Source organism: Panthera onca, chromosome D4, assembly GCF_046562875.1.
Source record: "Panthera onca isolate mPanOnc1 chromosome D4, mPanOnc1 haplotype 2, whole genome shotgun sequence".
Classification (NCBI taxonomy): domain Eukaryota; kingdom Metazoa; phylum Chordata; class Mammalia; order Carnivora; family Felidae; genus Panthera; species Panthera onca.
This window is the reverse complement of record NC_138351.1, coordinates 10,032,191-10,054,682: the sequence shown is the minus strand read 5'-3', so window position 1 is coordinate 10,054,682 and position 22,492 is coordinate 10,032,191. Positions and strand designations below refer to the sequence as shown.

The window sequence follows — 22,492 nt, the reverse complement described above, 5'->3', positions numbered from 1 at the left end:
TTACCTCTAATTATGGACCATTGCACTGGAGCGTAAAGTATTCCCCAAATTATACTCGCTACTATAATTTGATCATTAGATGGCTTCTCTCCCTCCCCCTTGCCCTCTCCCTCTCGCTGTCTCCCTCCCTCCCTCTCTCTCTCCCTCCCTCTCTCTCTCTCTCTCTCTCTCTCTCTCTCGCTCACTTGCAGAGTCAGATATATTTTGGTCATGGGCTTTAATTTTATGCATGCTTTTTTTTTTGGCGTATGTCATTGATTCTGCTTCTCTTACCTAGCCTCTCATAGTTAATGAGTTTACATCTCTTAAGAAATTCACCTGGGCTCCCTCTGCAACTCTTTTTCTCTCCAGTGGCCCTGAACCTGCTTGTGGAAGAAATAATTGTTTTTGCTGCCCTGGGTTATTGTCAGCCGCGTGACTTCATTCCTCTGGTGCCTTTGTCTCTCCAAAGATGAGTGGGCACCTCTCCATACGAACATTCATCCAGGCTGGGGCTTTGGTGCTATTCCTGTGTTAGGTTTTCCTGGTAAAATAATGGGCTATTGTTGAATTACTCTGGGCTGTTTCTCTATTTACTTGAAGCTGAGAGAGGCTTGTTTTTCCACCTGCAACCTTCATGGCTCTTAATTTGTACGTCCTAAGTTGTCCTTTAGCCATAAAATAGAAAAGTGTTTTTCACTTATATCACCTTGCCTCCCGATGCATTCTTGCCGAATGACAGAAATACATTGGCTCATGGGAGCAACTATGAAAACTTCCTTTTGTTTTCCCCTTTGGTAATTTCTTTTCCCCCCACGGTGCTACCGAACTGCTATAATCTGAAACTAAGTTATGGCCAGAACTGAACGGAATCCCTGTTTCTTGGACCTTTTCTCTCTCTGCCTTAAACCTTTGCTCTGGGAACAGAGTGCTCCCTTCGTGGCATCACAGGAAGTAACATACAGGAAGTGTGCTCCCAGGGGGGTTTAATAATTGAGATGACAGTGGCAATAGTGCTGTGTTCCTGCTACTCCGGCTCAGAGATGAATTTGACATTGAACATGTCAAAAATGACGTTTTCAATATTACTGCGGGAATGTGTTTGCACATTTGAGATTCTTTAAAAAAAAAAAAAAACACCCTATCACATCTTCTGCATATGTATTTCAGAATTCATCAGAGATGCCTGGTAATGAGATGAATTGCTTTTATTTGTTACTGAGGCTATAGAAAGGGGTAGTAATATTTTGCCCAAGCAGAAGACCTAATTGGTAAATTAGCAAATTAGCAAAATCAGCGTCCCCTGATTCCTTGTTTGTTAGGTCATAAGCTAAATTAGGAAATTAGATTAGAATGCTTACTTGAATACATTTTTATCTGCTGGCCTCTTTTCATGCTGTTGGTAAGCTTGGGACAGTTGTCCGTACAGCTTGGTTCTTAAACGCTTTTCTTAGAAATGGTGAAAGAAGAGTAAACGACCCCAAACTCTGGTAGTTTCTTTTAACCGAACATCCCAGCCTGGCGGATGATTTTATTTCTTTTCCCCCGATTTTACCGTCACTTCTCATGAGGAAGGCAGGAACCGCCTAAAATACTTTGCTAGTCTCCCTCCTCTCTCTGGGAGCTTTGCAGCAGGATCCAGGGACATCTGAGCACCGGATGCTTTTCTTGGCCATTTCCACTGTTTTGTAGGGAATGAATAGGCTTAGTGGCACATTCCTTATTGTTCTCACTTAAAGAAACTGAGACCAGTGACCTTGAAGAGGGCTGAAGGGTAAGTTATGAGAGAGGAAGGGGCCAGTGTCTAGTAGACTTAGGAGGGAAGATTGTGTCATATGGCCATTCTTTATTTTTAAAGCAGTAGTCATGCTGGGAAAGAAGATTGTGTTTAATTCTGAAGTTCTGGCACAAATAGAGGGATGATATTTTAGCATTGTCTTCAGTGCTAGTGAGTATGTCCTTTCATTTTAGCTATCTCAAAAGAGTGATCCTAGATCTGGCAGGTAAGGAATTTGTCTGAACCGAGAGACTCCAAGTTGCCAGATCTTCTTTTTTAAGAGAAGCTGGATGTCCAGATTTTTATGTGAAATATTCCAACTTTTAAATGTTAGCAACTCATTCAAATTAAAAAGAAAAAGGAACACTGAGCTGAGCCAAGCCCCAAAGGTACTAGTCAGCCAATATAATAATAGAAAAGAAGGCATGAAGCCGGAAGAGCTCAGCTCTAAGTACCTGCTGACGCCACCTTGGAAAACCAGTCAGTAATCTCTGCTTTAAGTGGAGAGCTCTATTCTGTACTTTCTAGGAGCAGAGGCAGCATGAACACTAAATCTGAGATAGCATCAATAGGAGGGGTGTTGGGGGGCGAGACACAGGAGCTAGTCCCGGCCCGACCACTTCATTCTGGGCTAAGTTCCCTTCTTTGGGAAGGGCGGTTTGGAATCACATGGCCCCTATGCAGCATTGTGGCTTTGACGTTCCATCATCACGTGACGTCTTACGTGATCCATCAGGTATGGGAAATAGACTGTTGAGATTCTTTTATCCTAGGGGGAATCACACTGTATTATGCACAAAGTATGAATTCTTTGGTTTTCCTTGCCCCTTCCCTCGGGTTCTGTCTCAGTCTTCAGTAAGGCTTTGTTGCAGTCCTATCCAAAAGATTCTCAACTGGGAAGCTGGGGGCTCTGGCCCCTTTTCCATGGAACTGCACATTAAGACAAAGACACCCATTTAGAGTCCATTTTATTACCACCTGGCACGTGGGAAGAGAATTCAGAGGTAATGAATGACCTGGCCTTCGTGCCGCACATACAATTTCAGTCGTGTATTGCAACAAATAAGAAAGGTAGCCTAAAGTGTTATTAAGTGAAACATCATTAGAAAAAAAACAAAGATGTCCGACTCACCTGAGGTTCTCTGCCTGTGGTATTTTCCCTAGCTCACTACATGTTGGTCCTTCCTCATGTGTTACAGATTCGGTGGAAATACATGATAGTGGATGAAGGCCACCGAATGAAGAATCACCACTGCAAGCTGACTCAGGTCTTGAACACTCACTATGTGGCCCCCAGAAGGATCCTGTTGACCGGGACCCCACTGCAGAACAAGCTCCCGGAACTCTGGGCCCTCCTTAACTTCCTCCTCCCCACGATTTTTAAGAGCTGCAGCACATTTGAACAGTGGTTCAATGCTCCATTTGCCATGACTGGAGAAAGGGTACTGGTCTAACTTTTGTATTTTCCACGTATGGGAATGAAGTGAACATAAGGAACCCAAAGCCAAGAATGTTAGCGCCACAGAAAGCCCGTAGGGTGGTTTACGGTGTTGCTTACTTTACAGAGCTAATCAGTGGATGCGTATGTTCTCTTTCCAGGGTTATTTTCTGTCCGAAGGAAATGGTCTAGGATCCTAGAATCTAGGTCCTTGGTCTTTTGCCAACATGTTAAGTAGGCCAGCAGAGAATGTTCCTGACTGTTGGAATGTTTATCTACATGGGCCACAGGGAGGATGAATGGGAGATATTTGTTGAATCAGTTTAACCAGATCAACCGAACCAATTGAACACAAACCTTAAAACAGATATTTCCTTGTTGTAAACTTGGGCTTCTCGTCACACTATATCCCCCTGAAGAATTTGTGTGTAAAACTGAGCTAGTCCACACTAATTTTCTGTACACATTTTTTTTTCTGGCTTTTGTGTGAGCCTCAGTTTCGTGTCTGTATAAATGCTCCTCAGATCCCGGAGCAGCCATTTTCACATTCCTTATTTTCATTCCTTCCACCATCAATTTTTGTCTTGGAGCTCATTTCTGAAAGGAAGACACGGGCCATTGCAAGAAAAGAAATGGGTACCTGTCCTTTTGATTAGTGGTTTCTTAACTGTGGGATTGAAAAGCCACTTAGAAAGCTGTCGAGACATTTATGTTGGAACTCTTCAGCCCTTGAATTTTGAAGTACATTATAGGGATCTTTGCCCTTTGTCAGAAATTCAGTGGCTTGCCCGTGTGGAGAAAGCAACGCCAATGAAATCTGCCCCCTAGAGGTTCATAGAGGAAGGTGACACAGAGGTTCTAGACAAGGTTATGTATACAGAGGATGGAACGAGACCAGGGCAGAGGAAAGGAAGAGTGAGGTAGAGAGGCTTGGAAGCTCACCAACACAAACTAGATCTGCTCTCTTTTTCTTTTCATGTTCAGGCCACATGGCCTTGGTGTGTTTCTGCATCGGAGACAATCCAAGTTAAGAGCCTAGCTTAACGCTTTAGCTTCGAGTGAGAACACACGAACTCTTGCCCCTTCCCTCGGGTTCTGTCTCAGTCTTCAGTAAGGCTTTGTTGCAGTCCTATCCAAAAGATTCTCAACTGGGAAGCTGGGGGCTCTGGCCCCTTTTCCATGGAACTGCACATTAAGACAAAGACACCCATTTAGAGTCCATTTTATTATCACCTGGCACGTGGGAAGAGAATTCAGAGGTAATGAATGACCTGGCCTTCGTGCCGCACATACAATTTCAGTCGTGTATTGCAACAAATAAGAAAGGTAGCCTAAAGTGTTATTAAGTGAAACATCATTAAAAAAAAAAAAAAAAAAAAGATGTCCGACTCACCTGAGGTTCTCTTGTAGGTGGACTTGAATGAAGAAGAAACTATATTGATCATCAGGCGCCTGCACAAGGTGTTGAGACCATTTTTATTGAGGAGGCTGAAGAAAGAAGTTGAATCCCAGCTGCCAGAAAAAGTATGTTGCAAAATCCAAAAAATGGTGGCTTCTCTCTGCACCTTCAATTGTGTTTCTGAAACAGCAGGCTTGTGTTTGAGTCACAGGTGGTGTCGCGGAAATAGCGTGATGTCCTTTTTTTGTTTGATAGAAGCTAGAGATTTTAGGGTAGGGAGAGAAGGGAAATTTTGGTGTCTCCAGCCTGGTTTCCTAAGGCTCTGGGGCAGATTTTATAAAATTAGCAAATTCATAGAGTCTCTTTACATCTTAGCTTTAACTTACCTTCCCTTAACCTTGTGTTCGTTTAATGTTATACTGTAACTTTAGGGTGTTTTTTTTTTTTTTAAAGTTATTGGCCTCATTGAGTTTACTCTTGCAGGAGCCACAGAATTGATGTGCTGGTGAGTCAAACAAGGACATGAGTTTGGGGCTTGAATCATCAGCAAAAGGCCTACTAGACATTTGCCAGTTTCCTAGAAATTTATTGAATGCTTGTGATGCTTGTGATGCCACTGTTCTCATAGTAAGTGAAAAACAAGAGTTCCTGCAAATTATAGACACATCATCTAATTATTCTTGGACAGGGTTTTTGTCCTGCACCATAAAAAGTAACTTCCTGTGAACCTTTTAGGCAGGTATTTATCAGGACTTTTCAGTGCCTTAGAATGTCTATTGAGCCCTTCCCTGCACATTTTTTGGTTTGACCTGGGTATTAGTTTAATATGTTTCTGATCCTATTTTGGAAGCACACACTTCTGAGTTCTAAATTATACTGTCTTAAAGATAGATTGTTTGACATTGTATACGACTTGTATGAGATATTTGGATTTGAGTTTTCTCCGTAGATGAGCCAGTTCAGAAATGTATATTTTGCATCATTGTGTTTTTCTGTGTAAGGGCTCTATTTTTTTGGACAGATTGGCTCATCCTGTTCATTTTTTAAGTGGGAGTTGACAGGGTAGCATACAAAGCTGATCTCTTTATTAAGACCGAATTCTGTTCCTAATTTCCCTACTCATTAACAGGAAAAAAAGGAATTAAAAATAAATACAGTCCTTATATCATTCTTACCCCAGCAGAAGACTAAATAAGTATTTTATTTTGCTAGTGAATGCATCCTGGGGATTGAATGTGGTTGATATTTCTTTGACTTCCTGTGGTCTTGGTGTCTTTGGGTAATCCGCTTACTGGACCGTACTTCTTGAATAAACTGGGGCATGGGTCCATTGGTCAGTGGCCTCCTCTAACTACTTGTCATTGTACTGTTACTGAGATCCTGAAAGGTATAGAAGTGGATGTTAATAATTTTAACATATCCTATACTTCTTTTGTTTCTTTAGAAGTATAAAATAAAAGGTAACTAACTGAAGTCCTTCATTTATTCATTTCATAATACTTGTTACTTTTGTTTACTTATTTCCAGAACTGGGTAATATAGACAGATTTTTAAAAACACATCACATGGGGCACCTGGCTGGCTCAGTTGGTGGAGCATCCAACTTCAGCTCAGGTCATGATCTCACGGTTTGTGGGTTCGAGCCCCACACTGGGCTCTGCACTGACATTGGGATTCTCTGTTTCCCTCTCTTCTGCCCCTCCTCCGCTCGCTCTCTCTCTCCCAAAATAAATAAATAAACTTATTAAAAAAATCTTAAAAAAGAACACATCACAAGCTGGAAGTACGCCCTGTTTTAAGAAAATCCGTTATATAAGGCGCCTGGGTGGCTCACTCAGTTAAGCATCCAACTCTTGTTCGGCTCAGGTCATGATCTCACGGCTGTGGGATCGAGCCCTGTGCTGGGCTCTGCACTGAGCATGGAGGCTGCTTCATATTCTTTCTCTCTCTCCCTTTGCCCCTCTCCCCTACATGTGCATTCTCTTTGTCTCTCTCTGTCTCACTCTCTCTCCCTCTCGCTCTAAAAATAAGTAAATAAACATTAAAAAGAAAAGAAAACCCATTATATAAAACTCCCAGCTTGCCCAGAATAAGGGTTATGGGGTGATCAGTTTGTGTCACAGAGGAATTCTTACTAAACTACTTTTTTTCACTGTTCCTTTCACAAGAGAGCTTCCTGAGTATGGATAAACTTAAAAAAAAATTGGGATTCAATTTTCGAGAGCATGTCTTCTGCATAAACTACACTTTATATTCTTTAATACCCAGAGTATTATTTGAGGTATGGTAAATGCCCTGTATGTGGTATATTATCTGTGGATAAGCTGCCTTTTATGGAGGCAGCTCGTGGAGTAGGAATAACGGGCCCTGCCTGCCAGAGCGGACATGGGTCCCCCACTGCCTGTCTCTTACCAACCGTGTGGCGTTGGTCAGTTAATCCAGTGAGTCTCAGTGCTCCTCTCAGTGAACTGGAAAATAAATAATACCTGCCTTCCTACGGTCGTTGAGAGGATTCATGGAGGTGGCACTTCTAAGTCTCAGCCTGGCATGCGATACACCCTGGACCAGTGACAGTTGCTGCTGCCATGTTCCTTACTGTCTACACGTGTTGCTCTGTCTGCTGCTGACTTGAAGTTCTCCTTTGTGTTCACCTCAAGTTCTTTCTCACCTTCCGCTCCTCCTTGCCTTTTCTGGGGCCCTCCCCCATCTCTGTGCCCATAAACCTTTCCAGGTGAGTAGGGGAGCTAATCACACTGCTTGTGCATGTAGCTGTTGATGTGGTTTGGCCTGTGTTCCTTCTCTTCTTTTTTTGTCTTGTTAGGCTTTTTTACCTGAGGGAAGTTGGTTGGCCATTAAAGTGGCATCCTGGGGCGATAAGAAGCTTCCTTCTGCCCCCATCTGCTTACAGATGGTGTATACACACACACACACACACACACACACACACACACACACACATGTGTTACATACATGTGTGTTTATATTACATATACATATTACAGGTGTAATACAGCATACACCAACATAGAAATGGTGTCATATACATATACATATATGTATATTTATTACATACACGTGTGTGTATTACATATATATGTATGTTTATTGTGTGCATATGTGTATATATTACATACACATATTACAGGTGTAATATATCATATACCAACATATAGATGGTATCATATACATAGACACGTGTGTATATTACATACATAGTGTATATATTACATATACATATCACAGGTATAATATATGCCAACATATAGATAGTATAACATACATAAACATAGATGTATACATATTACATGCACTTGTATTTTACATATACATATTACAGATGTGATATGTATAAACATACAGATGATAAAATGTACACACACGTGTATGTATTATATATACCTATTACAGGTGTGATAAATCAGACACCACAAACAACGTGTATGTCTTTCTCAGCCTGTATAAAGACCTGGATAGGAATTATGGCTGATGGTAGGAAAAGGCTACATATTCCATAGTAAGAATTCTCAAATGCTCTCATGAAACGCAACCAGTTAGGAAAAGTGTTTTTTCATTTTATTTCTAACTTTACATATGATAAAATCTAGTCTCTTGGGTATACAGCTCTGTGGGCTTTGACAAATGCATAATCCTGTTAACCGTACCCACAGTCAAAATACAGAACGTTTCTCCCTCCAAGTCCTCCCCCCCCCCCCCCCCCCAGATCCCCCGGCACTGCTTGTTTTTAGCCAAATCCTCTCTGGAACCGTTAGCCTCGTGCGACCCCTGATCTGTTTTCCATCCCTATAGCTTTGCCTTTTCCAGACTGTCACGTGGATAGAATCAGTCATCGTGTCTCATCAGACCTGCATCTGGATTCTTTCACTCAGTACAGTGTGTTTGAGCTCCATCCAAGTTGTTGCCTGTATCAATGGTTGCCTCATTTGTATTGTCGAGTAGCTTTCTGGTCTGTGGGTGCACCGTGGGGTGTCTGTCCATTTATTTGAGGGGACAGTTGGGTTGTTTCTGGTTTTTGATGATTGTGGACCCACCTGCTATAAACACTGTGCACGGGTTTCTGCGTGAACATAGCTTTTCATCTCACTCCAGTGGGATTGCTGGGTCCTGTGGTAAATGTACACATAGCTTTACAGGAAATTCTCTAAACTGACTTGTTTTCTAAGCTTCCTGAACCATTTTGCAGTTGCACCAGCAGTGTCTGAGCAGGGCGTTTCCTCCACATTCTCGTCAGTACTCTTTGAGTGTCATCAGCTTTCTTGACCTTTTTGGCCATTTCAACAGGGGTGCACTGGTACCTTGTCATAAATTTGCATTTCTCCATTTTCCACTGATGTTGGGCATCTTTTCATGGCTTATTTGACCTCCATATACCTTCTTTGATGAAATGGTGCTCAAATCTCTTGCCTGTTTTTTTTTTTTATTGGATCATTTCTTATCGTTGAGTTTTAAGACAGAAAAACTCTTCAAAATACAAAATATATTCCATATGTATTAAACAATAATTCTGTCTAGTGTAGCTGGAGTAGGCTCAGGAACCTGTACTCCCTCTGATGAAATTAAAACAGGCATCTAAGGGCCAGAATTTTGGGATGTGCAGCCCTGTTTCATAGAAAAATTAGCTCGAGTAGGTGAGTTTTTAATAAAAATTTGTTTTAATCCATGAGTGTTTAATAATGTAATAAGTCTAATGATACATCTAATGAGCAGGGGGGATGTACTGTCCCCCCAGTGCCTCCAACACCACCACTAATTTGTCACATGAAATCCATTCCTTCCACTCAGGAAGGAAAGGCAGTTCATACAAAAGGACGTGTGTAAAACCTAATGTAAACTAAATAAAAATTGATTTTGCGATTTAGCCCCCATTTGGGGTCGTCTATGCTGACTCTCCACTTTGTTAATTCATATAATCAAGAATCAACTCTACTTGCAATCGGCTGTGTACATACTGATGTCTAAATATGCTCAAATATGTGTACAATGCCTGAGGTTGACTAGAGGCTGACCTACCAAAATCAATCCTGATTTTGATGTCATCTGTGTAAAACCACAAACAGGCTTCCCTTAGATGGGCAACTTGTATCTTCCTTATATAAATCCGTGGAGTGTTTGATGTGATTAATCATTACTTCGGGGCTCTCACACCACAGATTCCAGAACTTGAGACTTGCAAATATTTAATGTTATTGTTTGGAAACCTCAGTTCAGAAAGTGGTAATATGTCACACAGCGTAGTCTACATCGCTTGTGCCAGTAACATATCCTTTCGGGAGGGAAGTTGAAAGTGAAGAGTAGTATTCAGGAGGAAACTATGGCTAAAGCTTGAAAACTTTTATGGGGTTGTGGGGAGCAGACTCTGGGCCAGTACAATCACCTGATGTGGCTCCTTGTAAGGACCAGTTTGGTCATTTACTAACATAAGAATTCTTAGGAGACAGTTATTCTGAGTGTAGCTCAGTACCTCACTTTCACACATGAACAAAAATAGCCCCAGTGGCCCTCACCAATCTCACTTGTTGGGGGGATTCTCCCTATTAAAGAGGCACAAATTTCATTCCTGCAGCACCAGCATATCTCAAGGAACTTCTGCGTTCATGCCATAATCAGGTGCCATCACATCTCTCGGACCCGGAAGTTTAAGGGGCATGAGCATCATAGAAACTTCTTTCACTTGGTTCCTCTGGGTCTCTGTGTCTACTTAATAATCGTTCAGGCTGCCCTTTTCTCAACACATAGCTCTCATTGCCTGCCTGCTGTGTGTATGGCTGGGCTAGAAGATGTGGGAGCCACACCAGAAACAGACATGGTGTGAGAGGTCAGACATGGTGTGGAGACGAGGTCTACTCACCTTGAACAAGGACATGACCATGAAAGGCAACGTCATCCAGCCCATGTGGATGAGTAATGCAGGCATTCAAGCACTCCAGGGCGGAGGTCTCCAGAGCAGGCACTTCAGGGAGTGTGTTTGGGCAGGGGTGCGTACTGGCAGTCCATTGGGGTATGGAAAGAAGGTTTTAGAACTTCCATTTATATTAACTTTTTAAAAAAATGTTTATTCTTAGAGAGAGAGCAAGCAGGGGAAGGGCAGAGAGAAAGGGAGACACAGAATCTGAAGCAGGCTCCAGGTCCAAGCCATCAGAAAAGAGCTTGACACGGGGCTCAAACCCACAAACCGCGAGATCATGACCTGAGCCAAAGTCGGATGCTTAAACAACTGAGCCACCCAGGCACCCTAACAAAGCTTAATTTTTATTTATTTTTAAAAGTTAATATAACCCAAGAATAAATAAACATTAAAAATATTTTTAAAAATTAAGCTTTGTTGACATTTAGCATACAGACTGGAATGGGTACCCATGCAGTGTGCACGGGAGAAATGAGTCACGTGCCTGGGTTGGATTGGGTAGGTCATCCCCAGGGGGAGTGTGAGGGGAAACACCACTACCTGGGCATCTGGCAGCCCACCCACCCTCACAGCCTGGCTTCTGCACTTCTTGCCTCTTGTGAGGCTATGCTGAGTTCCCTATACCCAGATCAGAGGATGTAGGATGGTCTGATTTTAACTAACGCAACACTCCTGGCCCCCATAATGGACAAAGGACTTAAAAAGATTCCACAAAGGACTGTGGGTTGAAAGCAAGAAGAAGAGCATAAGCATAAGTCAACAGTAAGAAAAAGGCAGTCCGGCCTCTCTTGCTCCTGCTGTGAGTTTTTATTAACCACATCATAGGGTAATTGGGCTGCAATCGGCCAAAAAAAAATTAGATGTCGTCAAATTGGACCCTTGAAATAAATTAGCTGCCCTTAACATTGATGACCATGCCCTAAGAGCCATGTGTGTCTTTAGATATTAAAGCTAGTGCCTACATATAATTCATAAACAAATATATGGGCATGTGTTGGGAAGATGTTCTCTCGTATGTCTACCTGAGAAGGGGATGCCTTCAAAAAAGCTTAATAGTTGGGGTACCTGGGCGGCTCAGTCAGTTAAGCATCTGACTTTGCCTCAGGTCATGATATCATGGGCAGTGAGTTCAAGTGCCGCATCAGGCTTTGTGCTGACAGCTCGGAGCCTGGAGCCTGATTTGGATTCTGTGTCTCCCTCTCTCTCTGCCCCTCCCCAGCTCACGCTCTGTTTTGTCTGTCTCTCAAAAATGAATAAACGTTAAAAAAAAACAACTTTTTTTAATAAAAAAGAAAAGCTTAATAACTACTTCTTTGAGGGAATTGAAAGGGGAAATTGACTCTGACTGATAGATATGGTAATTGGGAAAGAGATATATATGTATAGGTGTGTGTGTGTGTGTGTGTGTATATATATATATATATATATATACTTATACATGTATATATTATACATATAATATACATATATATTGTACATATATATATATATATACCTATACACGTATATATTTGAGATATATATATGCCTATACATATATATATATTTAAGTTACTTATTTTGAGAGAGACAGCATGAGGAGGGGAGGGATAGATAAAAAAGAGAGAGAGAGAGAGAGAGAGAGAGAATCCCAAGCGGGCTCCACACTGCCTGCTGCAGAGCCCAGAGGCGGGGCTCGAACCCACGAACCATGAGATCATGACCCAAGCTGAAACTGAGAGACGTTTAACCGACTGAGCCACCCAGGCACCACTGGGAAGACACTTTTTAAAACCCTTAAGGTAGAATAAGATTTTTTAGAAAAGAGGCACTAAGAGCAACCCCCCCCCCACCCCAACCCCAGGCCTAGAGAAAAGTATAAAGTCAAACAAAACAGCTTGGAGTTGTCTGAGCAGGTACAGGGAGCAAACGTCAAATACAGTTGTGAAGCTTATGACGGTGATTTTGATCATGTGTATCAGAGCAGCTTCTGCTCTTAGGTACCCCCTAAGGGTGCAGGGGAGGAGGGTGAGGGAGACTTCCCCTTCTTAGAGTAGCTATTGGATCCTTGGGATGGGCTCACTTCTCTGCTGACCTGAATGCTGCAGGAGTATTTGGTTTCCCTGTCTGCATGGTGTCATCATATGTGCCTCCCGCTTCCCAAAGTCCCTCCCCTCCAGTGCTTAGCAGTAGCTGACTGGTGGGAAGGGAGTTAAGGGATCTGTCCCTATATCTGTATCTGCTGCTCCCTAACACACTTTAAAGCAAGCGGTGGCCATCCCTTCTGGCAGAGTAGCCTTGGATGGCCTTGGTCATCCTTAGCATAGAGCTTGAAAGAGTGACCTCTGTCTCCAGTCCTAACTCTACCATTAAATACCCTTGTCATTTTGAGCCAGACTGTCAACTTTTCTGATGCTCAGGTTCTGTATAAAATGCAGACATGACATCTAACCCTCTCCTAGAGCTCTCGTATTGTGAAATAAGTGAAGGCACAGAACACCCTTTGCACAGGGCCGGGTCCACAGGAAGAGCTCAGTGATATTAGCCCTTGGTGCCATTTTTATTCTTCTAACTTGTTGTGGTCTGAACTTGTCTAATACTGCTCTTCACCATGATCAAATTTCACCGACAGCGAACAACTCTTGAAAAAGTCGACGTGCTGTGAAAACAGTACAGGGTCAGGTATCTGCAACAGAGAGCCTGTTGTAAGTCCATTCTTATTTATGAAACTTGAACTTGAATTTCAATTTATGAACCTGAAATTTTGGTTTTTCCTCTCTGGCCAAGAAGGTCATTCCAAACGAAAAGCATATGGTAGGTCGCTTGCTTTTCTTAACTTTTCTGCAAAGATGCTAGCCTTTCTCCGGTCTTATTCGGTGCATCAAAACAGGTGGCGGAAGGCTATTAATTGCCGCTCTATCTGGGCTGACAAAGGTGCCTTCTGACGCAACAACTGAATGAATATTCAACTTCTCTTCATCTGTGACCTCCTCGCCCTGGCCCTCAGAGCTGAAAATAACCTGATCGTTTTTAATCAGTTTATTAAACATTAGGCAGCTTGCTGATTGACTTTTAATCACATTCTGCAGATTTCTAGGCATTTATGTGACGTTTATTATGAAAATTGCACATTTGTATTCTGGGGATTTTTTTAATAAAGAAAATAATACTAAGAAATAATCAAGGCAGATTTTATGCATTAAGAATGTGCTAGAAGTATTGCAGGTGCGTGTTAAGCCAAGGGCACATGAATTCCCTCCAACTGTTTTAAATTGGATTTTTTGCAGTAGTCCAACTGGAGGCACAGGAGGCTTCGCTCTCTGTAGAAGGTCGTAAAGTTGCATCCAGTTTTGGATTAATTCCTCTCCACACCCCCCCCTCCTGCCCACCTGCCGTCCTCACAGGTAGTATTCTCTCATCTCTGAAAAGCAGAGATTAATGGTAGTCAACCTAGGGCTATTACAAATCTCACTTTTGGACCAGTACTGGGGTCGCTATGCATGACCATTAAAAAAAATGATTAACAGAGAAAATCTGGGGATATTGGCCAGTCGCTGTTTTTCTGTTCATATGAGAGAGGGTGTAGCCAGGAAGCAGAAGAAATACTAAGAAAAAACTCTGTAGGGGACATTTTTGAATTTGAACATTTTGCAAGCCCCCCCCCTCTTTCTCAAATATGGAACAAGTCAAGAATTTTCAGAAAACATGACCCTAGCTTCAGTTACCTACAACCTTTGGAAGGTTCCTCCATCGTAATGGTATCTTTAGGAGTGATGACCGTGGTCTCCCCCACCACCCCCATCCCGCCCTGCGCTCTGTGAATCCAAGAAGGGGAAACAGAGGCACCTGCAGGGCTCTGGAGAGTGCACCCGTCACCACGCGTCAACAGCCTTCTGAGCACGAGCACCTTCTCCCTCCTCTTACCTACTTGCTGTTTCTTCTCGCCCAGGTTGAATATGTGATCAAGTGTGACATGTCAGCCCTGCAGAAGATTCTCTATCGCCATATGCAAGCCAAAGGGATCCTCCTCACAGATGGTTCTGAGAAAGATAAGAAGGTACATCACAGAAAATAGTGCAACTCAGGGTGTCACTATGCGTCTTCTCAAGGCCGTGACATCACATACTCCCGGGACGCGTCCCTGCCAATGCTGATTTGTTAAAGCACACTTTGGGGCCTTTTCTCTAGCTCTTGTTGCAGCCGAAGGAAATCTCTTAACCTCTTCAGTCGCAAATTGCACTGGGGCATGGAGAACAGAGTGTGTTCCTCTCACCAAAATAGTTTTCAGCTCTGCTCATGTCACTTCTGTAGGGACTATATTCTGCCTAAGCGTGGGGTGGCATCTTAGAAGGTTTTAAAATCCGGTGCCGCTCCCCGGGCATCTGGTCTGTCTTCTCTCTCCAGGCTTCTGGGGAATAGACAGGTCGCAAAGCCATCGTCTCAACAGAATTCCCTCCCGTAGGACAAGTTAGTCCCAAGGGAGATGTTTTATGTCACTCGGGAACAGCTGTGTAACAGGAGCTTTGGACCCCAAGACGCATAGGTTACTTAGAAGACCCTATGGCCCTTTCTATAAAAGCTTACTTTTTAAAACAGGGAGTATCTGATCGATTAATCATTTGTTCTGTCTTTATTCCCCTCGTCCTTAGGGGAAAGGAGGTGCCAAGACACTTATGAACACTATTATGCAGTTGAGGAAAATCTGCAACCACCCATATATGTTCCAGCACATCGAGGTGAGTCCCTGTTCTGCTCTGTGTTGAGTTTGATCCCAATCGCACTGTCCTGTGAATACGACTCTTACAAAAAGGCAGGTAGGAGAGAAGGAAGGCAGGAAGGAAGGAAAGAAGGAAGGAACGACAGAGGGAAGAAAGAGGGTTAAAATATGCATGGAGGTTGCAGACGTATGTTCTGATAGCTCGACAAGCAGAATTAACAAACACGGATTTTCTGGTTATGGATTCTCATTGGCACCAAGCACTTGAGCAGCTGGAATTTTATAACCAAGGGTTTAAAGTAGTGAGAAAATATTGTAAGCTCTGGCTCATTATGTGGGTTTGGGTAAGTGCTGTGAATTGCCTTGTTATGGTAGGAGCTGCGAAATTGAAGGTAGTGATGAATACAGCCAGCTTCCTCAGAAGGATGCTGTGAAAAAAATATTAAAATAACGTATTTATACCTGTTGAAGAGGAAGACGTTCTCGAAACGTTCTTTGTAAAAGACGCTGACTTTGGTCTGTTGCTTCAATCTGCTTTTTTTTTTTTTTTTTTTTTTTTTTTTTTCCCCTTTCTGGCTCCTATCACGACAGTGTAAATCCCAGCTTTTATCCTGACGTTCTGGTCTCACTGAGCTATTTTTGGGGCGAGGACATTTTCCTCCCTGTTCACTGCGTGCAAATAAGTTTCCTAAATTGACAGAACTTCACCCCAGTGGGAACAATTGACCTGAGCAGGAAGGAAAAGGAGACAAACTATAGTCTCCCATTTTTCAGCGTTGCTGCTGATGCGTATGGCCCCTGTAGCAGTTACACGCCAGGGCAGTGCCTGCTGTCCATGGCACATGAGCAGGTGCTCCAGGGAACAAGCCACTGAAGGCCTCCAGTGCCTGCCCCCGTTCGTTAAAAAAGGAAATAAGTCGAAGGTTCTGGGAAATGAGAAATTCATAATTACAGTATAAAAGTCAAGTTGCCATACTCCTGACTTTCAACTCGTCTTGACTTTGACGGTTCGTTTTTCTTCTCCCTTCTTTTTGGTAACCACACTTGTCAGATAAGAGTATTTATTGCACATTCTGTGCCTATCCTAGAAACCTGTCCCAGGCATCCTGATAACTGCTGTCACCAGTGTTCATGGGGCAGAGTAGCTATAGGCTAACAAGTTCTGGATCCAAGTAAAATGGCAGCTGCAGCAATACTAAAAAAAAAAAAACAAAAAAAAAACAAAAAAACAAAAAGAAGAAGGAAAAAGATCCCACCGTCAAGGCACAGCTATTTAGACACAGAGTGAAGGAGCATCCGGTGGGTTCACCATGGGGCGTGAGGCCACATCCCGGGCTACTTTGTTGAGTGACCTGGTGAAAATCTCTCAGCATCTGCAAACTTTAGTGTGCTTGACCTGTCATCTCATGGTGACAGATTGATTATAGGACTGGCAGAGGCTAAACTTCAAAGAAAAAATAAGATAGGAAGCATCTTGTAAATTGACAATATATATTAAACAGATCAAAGGTAGCAACGAATTAGTGGTGGGTTTACATTGGTTTGTGACTGGGGGGGCGTGGGGAGCCAATACAATGTCTTCATGATGAAAATGACTTGGGGTTGTGTCAGGCTAACCCATCACCCACCCATTTGCCCGCAAAACAATTTTAAGATATTTATTCCTATGCATAGAGGGGTTTGAGGGCTTACAAGTTAAGAAAATTAAGTGTCAACCTAATTTCATTTTGGTTCTCATGCAAAAATTAGCCTTTGAAACATGGGAGGTCATGTCAGGAAGGGGGATGACGTCTTCCTCCCTCAAGCTTTTCCGTCCGGAGAACCTGAGGGAGAAGATCACCAAAGGAGCTAAGTTTAAGTAACATGCCCTCCAATACTTGCATATTTACATTTTTTTAAAAAATTTATTTATTTATTTATTTTGAGAGAGAGAGAGAGAGACAGAGCACGAGCAGGGGAGGGGCAGAGAGAGAGGGAGAGAGAGGATCCCAAGCAGGCTCTGCACTGTCAGCCCCGAGCCCAATGCGGGGCTCGATCCCATGAACCTCGAGATCATGACCTGAGCCGAGATCAAGAGTCAGAAGTTCAACCAGCTGAGCCATTCAGGCGCCCCTTTACGTTGTAAATAGCACTCAGTAGAGAGACAGAGTCTGATTTACATTTTTTTTTTTAATCACAAAAACTTTCAGAAGCATCTTCCTAGAAAGGAGACTCACGGTTTTGGCAAACATAGCACCCATACAGCCCAGAGTCGGTGCACGCATTTTGCCTTTGTCTTTGTATTATTTGCCCCACAACCTTTGTTCTTACAAAATCATACCGGAAGTCCAGCCTCCCTTGTGGGCTCACTGTTTCCCCGGAGCACCTGCAAGCCAGGGAAATGACAAACAGCACTTTTTTTAAATGTTTAGTTTTGGAGGGGGGGTGTGCAGCAAGAGAGGGGGACAGAGAGTCCGAAGTGGGCTCTGTGCTGACAGCACAGAGCCTGATGACGGAGCTTGAACCCACGAACCTCGAGATCATGACCCAAGCTGAAGTCGGACGCTTAAGCAACTGAGCCACCCAGGTGCCCCGAAAACAGCATTTTTAAAATGCTGCTAATTCCTCAACTTGCCACCATGCACCGACACGTACCATCTCTGTGGTTTTTACGTCTCTTGGAGATAGGGACAGAACCTAAAAATCTAGCCGGGAGTGGCTGCGTGTGGAGTGGGCAGGCCCACGTGGTTCCTGGAGTCAGAGTGGGATCTTTGGCCATTGTCCATCGGTGTCGATCTTGCCAGCAGGGCAGCATCCTGAGGGGCTGAGCCCACCATAGGCGATGAGGGTATTTGAGAGGAGAGCCCAAAGGGGAAGATCTGATCCCCTTGGAGGAGAAGCTCCGTGGGTCGGGGAAGGAAAGGAAGCAGAGAAGGGTGACAGCTGGTGGCTAATGTGAAGGTGTGATATGCTTCCTTTCCCCACAGATGGTCTCCCTCTCCATAAAGCAGGAATGGAAACATTACATGGAGAACAGTCATTTATTTCTTCTGCAGGATCAGCGAGGAGGGAATTATGTGATTAAGCATTTCAAAATTCGATGTAACATTCCACCATTCTTTAAATCTAAAATTCTTTGTTTTGAAAATGGAAGCCAGGCGCCTGAGGGAACAGTGTCCATTTAGGGCCTTATCTGTAACAGAGAGAAGAAAAGCACAGTATGGGGGGATTTTAGGATGTCAGTAAACTCAGATTTATGATACAGTACACCTGTTAAATATCTTTGCAGTATACATATGTGTACGTCTGATCCTGATTTGCTTATATTAGGCTTTTCCTCTAGTCTAGACCTAACTTCTTCGGGATAGATACTCAGTTCTTTCTGGGTCCCCCGTACCTGCCTGGCTCAAACCTGGGTCAGTGGACACTTAATCACTGTTTGATAAGTAAACTAATTCTGTCATCTCAGTATGAGATTCTGGAGATTTGCAGAAACTCCCAGGACATGTTCATGGCAGAACAAAACTCCGAATTCAAAGATACGGGGTTTCTGGTTCATCGTCTAACAAGTATTTTCCTATTTATTATTTTGTTTAACTATACTCTATAAGTAAATAGAACGACCTCACTACAAAAGTCATTATTAAGTTAATGATTTACATGTCTGGGTTTTGTTTTGTTTTTTTTAATCATTGTTTTCCTCCTCTCTTTTTTAAAGGAATCCTTTGCTGAACACCTGGGCTATTCAAATGGGGTCATCAATGGGTAAATCTTAAAATTTATTTTTCTTCCAAAAAGTAGTTAGTCATACCTAAACTTTTCCCTCCGTAGTGTTTCCTCTCACACGCGTACGTACTGTTCTCCTCCTCAGTCCTCTCTCACCTCTGCAGAGGTGAGATAACATCAGCATTCTCTTTTATTTTACTGGCATAAATTACTCCATGCCTTAAGCATGTGGCTATTCAAAGGACATAGATCTCATTTAATAGACTTAATGGTATGCTCATGTCCTAAAAATTGTTGTGGAAGCTTCAAACATTGTGACTTATAACCGGTGGTGTAGCTTGAGCTGAAAAGAGAACTTATCATATTAAATTTCAAGTTGACACTTAACATGGATGTGCGTGAGAGGAAATGTTTCGTCTGCTATAAATATGGATGACTTTACAGTAGTTTGTCAAAGTATGGCCCGTATAAGAAATGTTTGTTTTGGGTTTTTTGTTTTTTGTTTTTTGTTTTTTTTTCCTAGCAGCAGACATTGAAGAGAGCCATGCCTTACAACAACAAAAAAGAACCTCGCATTAACAGATAGTCTCTGTTTTGCCCCAAGGAACATTGATCATGAGGATGTAGGGGCCATTCTGGGATCCCAAAGGCAGATGGTGTCCCTGGGCTAAGCACCAGAGATTGGGACCCATCCAGAACCAGTGCCTCTAGGCTCTCCCACTCCTGTTTGCGTCCCTTTCCCCTGGCTGTGGTCACTCCTGCCGCCATCACGGGACTGGCCAGGTTGCTTACTAAAAACATGGCCGCAGATGTCGGGGCGGGAAGGTGGATGTTGGGAAGACGTACACTTGAAAATGTGTCTGTTAGAGACAACACACACTGTGTCACAGGATCAGCTGCCAGACGATACGCTTCAGTGTAGACTGCAGGTGCACTGACCGGTGTTCCCAGCCACGTCAGCCCTACGATTACGTTTTAATAATTTAACACATGCCTGTTGACAAAAGATAAGTAGTTTATTACGGTGGAGGAAAGGCCCTGGTTTAGGTCATTAACACCCTGACAGAGGTAAATCTACTGTCCTATTTTTGGTATGAACTTCTGTGCAAGCCAGGCCTCTTGTCCCCTTCCCAGTCTATCCTTCCAGTGTGCATGGTGATCTTGTAGAAGGGTGTGGTAGTTAAAACTCTCCTGTTTAAAACCCGTCAGGGGCTTCCCGTTGCACTGAAAGCTAACACACCCAGTATGGTTAAAAGAACCCTGTGGCATCTGTCCCCACTCCCTCCTGCTGCCTCTTGGCCCTCATCTCCAGAATTCTCCTGACGCTTGATTTCCATTCCTCAGACTCACCAGCCTCCTTTACTCCAACAGGACCTTTGCACATACGCTTCCTTCTTTCTGGAATCTCTTCCTCTCCATTCCCAAGCCGCTGTTCTTCACCTGGCTCCCTTTTTGCTCATTATTTGAGGTTTTAGCTAAACCATTCTCTCTTCAGCAAGGTTACCTCTGACCCTCTGCATCAGAGGCTGGCAATTTTTTTTTTTTTTTCTGTAAAGGGCCAGATGTCAAATATTTTTACCTTTGTGGGTCAAAAAGTCTCTATCTCGACTTTGCCCATAGTGGCATGAAAGCAGCCATAGACAAAATAGAAATGAGTGAGTCTGGCTGCATTCCAATAAAACTCTATTTACAAAAACAGGCAGCAGGCCAGGGCCGAAATTGGCCAAACTCTGCTCTAATTTAAAGACGTCACGTGTTGCTATGCATTGTCTCATAGCAACTTGCTATTTTTCTTTTTAGTACTTATCACAATGTGCAATTAGCCATTTTGAAGGCAGGGTTTCTATTTTCTCATCCCGGTACACATGCCGAGCATTGTGCCTGGCTGGTAGTAGGTGCTCAATAAATATTTGGATGAATCTTACGTGCCCTGAATTAATAATTATGTGCTTGCTCAGTAGCAGTGTAAGGAAATACAACATATTCGTGTACACGTGTGTATAACATAGAGGGAAAGAGGGAGGGAGAATTGAGACACACACACACACACACACACAGTGAAAGAATTAGAACATGAAACGATTTCCATTTCTTTCCAGAATCTGCCCTCATACCTGGCATCTGTAATGTACTCTTTATGGGTTTTGTATAGAAACATTTTCTTTTTCCATTTACATACCCCCATCACCCTGGAGTGGATAGTCATTCATTCATTCATTCATTCATTCATTCCACAGTTATTTTATTGAATGTTCACTACGCACAAGGCAGTGCCTGAAAACAAAAGCGATACTGGATCCTTCAAGAAGACAGCAGTAATACTGTCTTCTTGTTTTGCCTTTTTGGGTTCAGGGCTGAACTGTATCGGGCCTCAGGAAAGTTTGAGCTTCTTGATCGTATTCTGCCCAAACTGCGAGCTACTAATCACCGCGTGCTGCTTTTCTGCCAGATGACCTCGCTCATGACCATCATGGAGGATTACTTTGCTTTTCGGAACTTCCTCTACCTTCGCCTTGACGGTGAGTGCCCGAGGGGTGAGGCTCGGAAGCCACGCCCCGGAGAGCGCAGGGGTGACGGGCACTTAGATCCAGTTCCCCCCAACAGGAGGAGTGAAGTTGTTGAAGAACTGACTAGCGGGGTGAGGTGCGGCTTTTCCAGAGACAGTTTTTATTTCCTCCAGCTTTTAAAAAATACGCTGAAATCGTTTGCACAGCTGTTTATCTCCCAGACAAGCCAATAATGCAAGTGGACTTGGAGGCATTTTATAAGTACCACCATTAAACTAAACGAAGCTAAATTAAAATTTAAAATCTGTCCCTGCCTTTAGGATTGACTGTTATCTACACACTTGTACGAATGTTCTGATAAACCTTTAACTTCTTCTGTTGAGGCTTTTTTTTTTTTAAGTTTACTTACTTTTTTTTGGAGGGGGGAGGGGCAGAGAGCGAGGGAGAGAGAGAATCCCAAGCAGGCTCCACGCTGTCAGTGCAGAGTCCGACACAGGGCTCAATCTCATGACGGTGAGATCATGACCTGAGCCGAAAGCAAGAGTCAGACGTTTAACTGACTTAGGCACCCAGGCTAAGCCACCTGTTGAGGATTTTTTTTAACGAGATTAAGGGCTATGTCTCCTTTCTTCAGTAACCCTCTAATTGTTCATTTAAGGTGATACTGAATTATCATTCAAGCTTCTTTTTTAAAAAAATAAATAAAAGCTTCTTTCTTTTTCTAAGTAGAACATATCTACATGCTACCTGAAGACATACGGCCCCGTTGTGTCCTAGATTTTGCAGACAATGTGCGAAATATTTGCCTGATTTACCTGGTAGGCAAAGTTCTAAAAAATTAGTAAGCAAATACGAATGGGAGGAAATATGAATTTGGAGACATTTCCTAAATTACTGTTAGGATTTTGCTATCAGCCCTAATCTTTTAAAGATGAAAGATACTGGGGCGCCTGGGTGGCTTGGTCGGTTAAGCGTCCGACTTCAGCTCACGGATCTCACGGTCCGTGAGTTCGAGCCCCGCGTCGGGCTCTGTGCTGACAGCTCAGAGCCTGGAGCCTGTTTCAGATT

At 43.1% G+C, this 22,492-nt stretch overlaps 1 protein-coding gene across 8 annotated transcripts in view; it reads left to right on the top strand.

The window, feature by feature from the left end:
* SMARCA2 (SWI/SNF related BAF chromatin remodeling complex subunit ATPase 2) overlaps positions 1-22,492 on the top strand; it is a 179,900-nt gene that overhangs the window by 68,806 nt on the left and 88,602 nt on the right. For all 8 annotated transcript variants that reach the window (XM_060610133.3, XM_060610139.3, XM_060610135.3 and 5 more), the window contains exons 18-23: positions 2,956-3,198; positions 4,605-4,718; positions 14,445-14,552; positions 15,145-15,231; positions 18,910-18,956; positions 21,270-21,436. In XM_060610133.3, the coding sequence (XP_060466116.1) occupies positions 2,956-3,198; positions 4,605-4,718; positions 14,445-14,552; positions 15,145-15,231; positions 18,910-18,956; positions 21,270-21,436 (766 nt within the window). The remainder of the gene's footprint in view (positions 1-2,955; positions 3,199-4,604; positions 4,719-14,444; positions 14,553-15,144; positions 15,232-18,909; positions 18,957-21,269; positions 21,437-22,492) is intronic.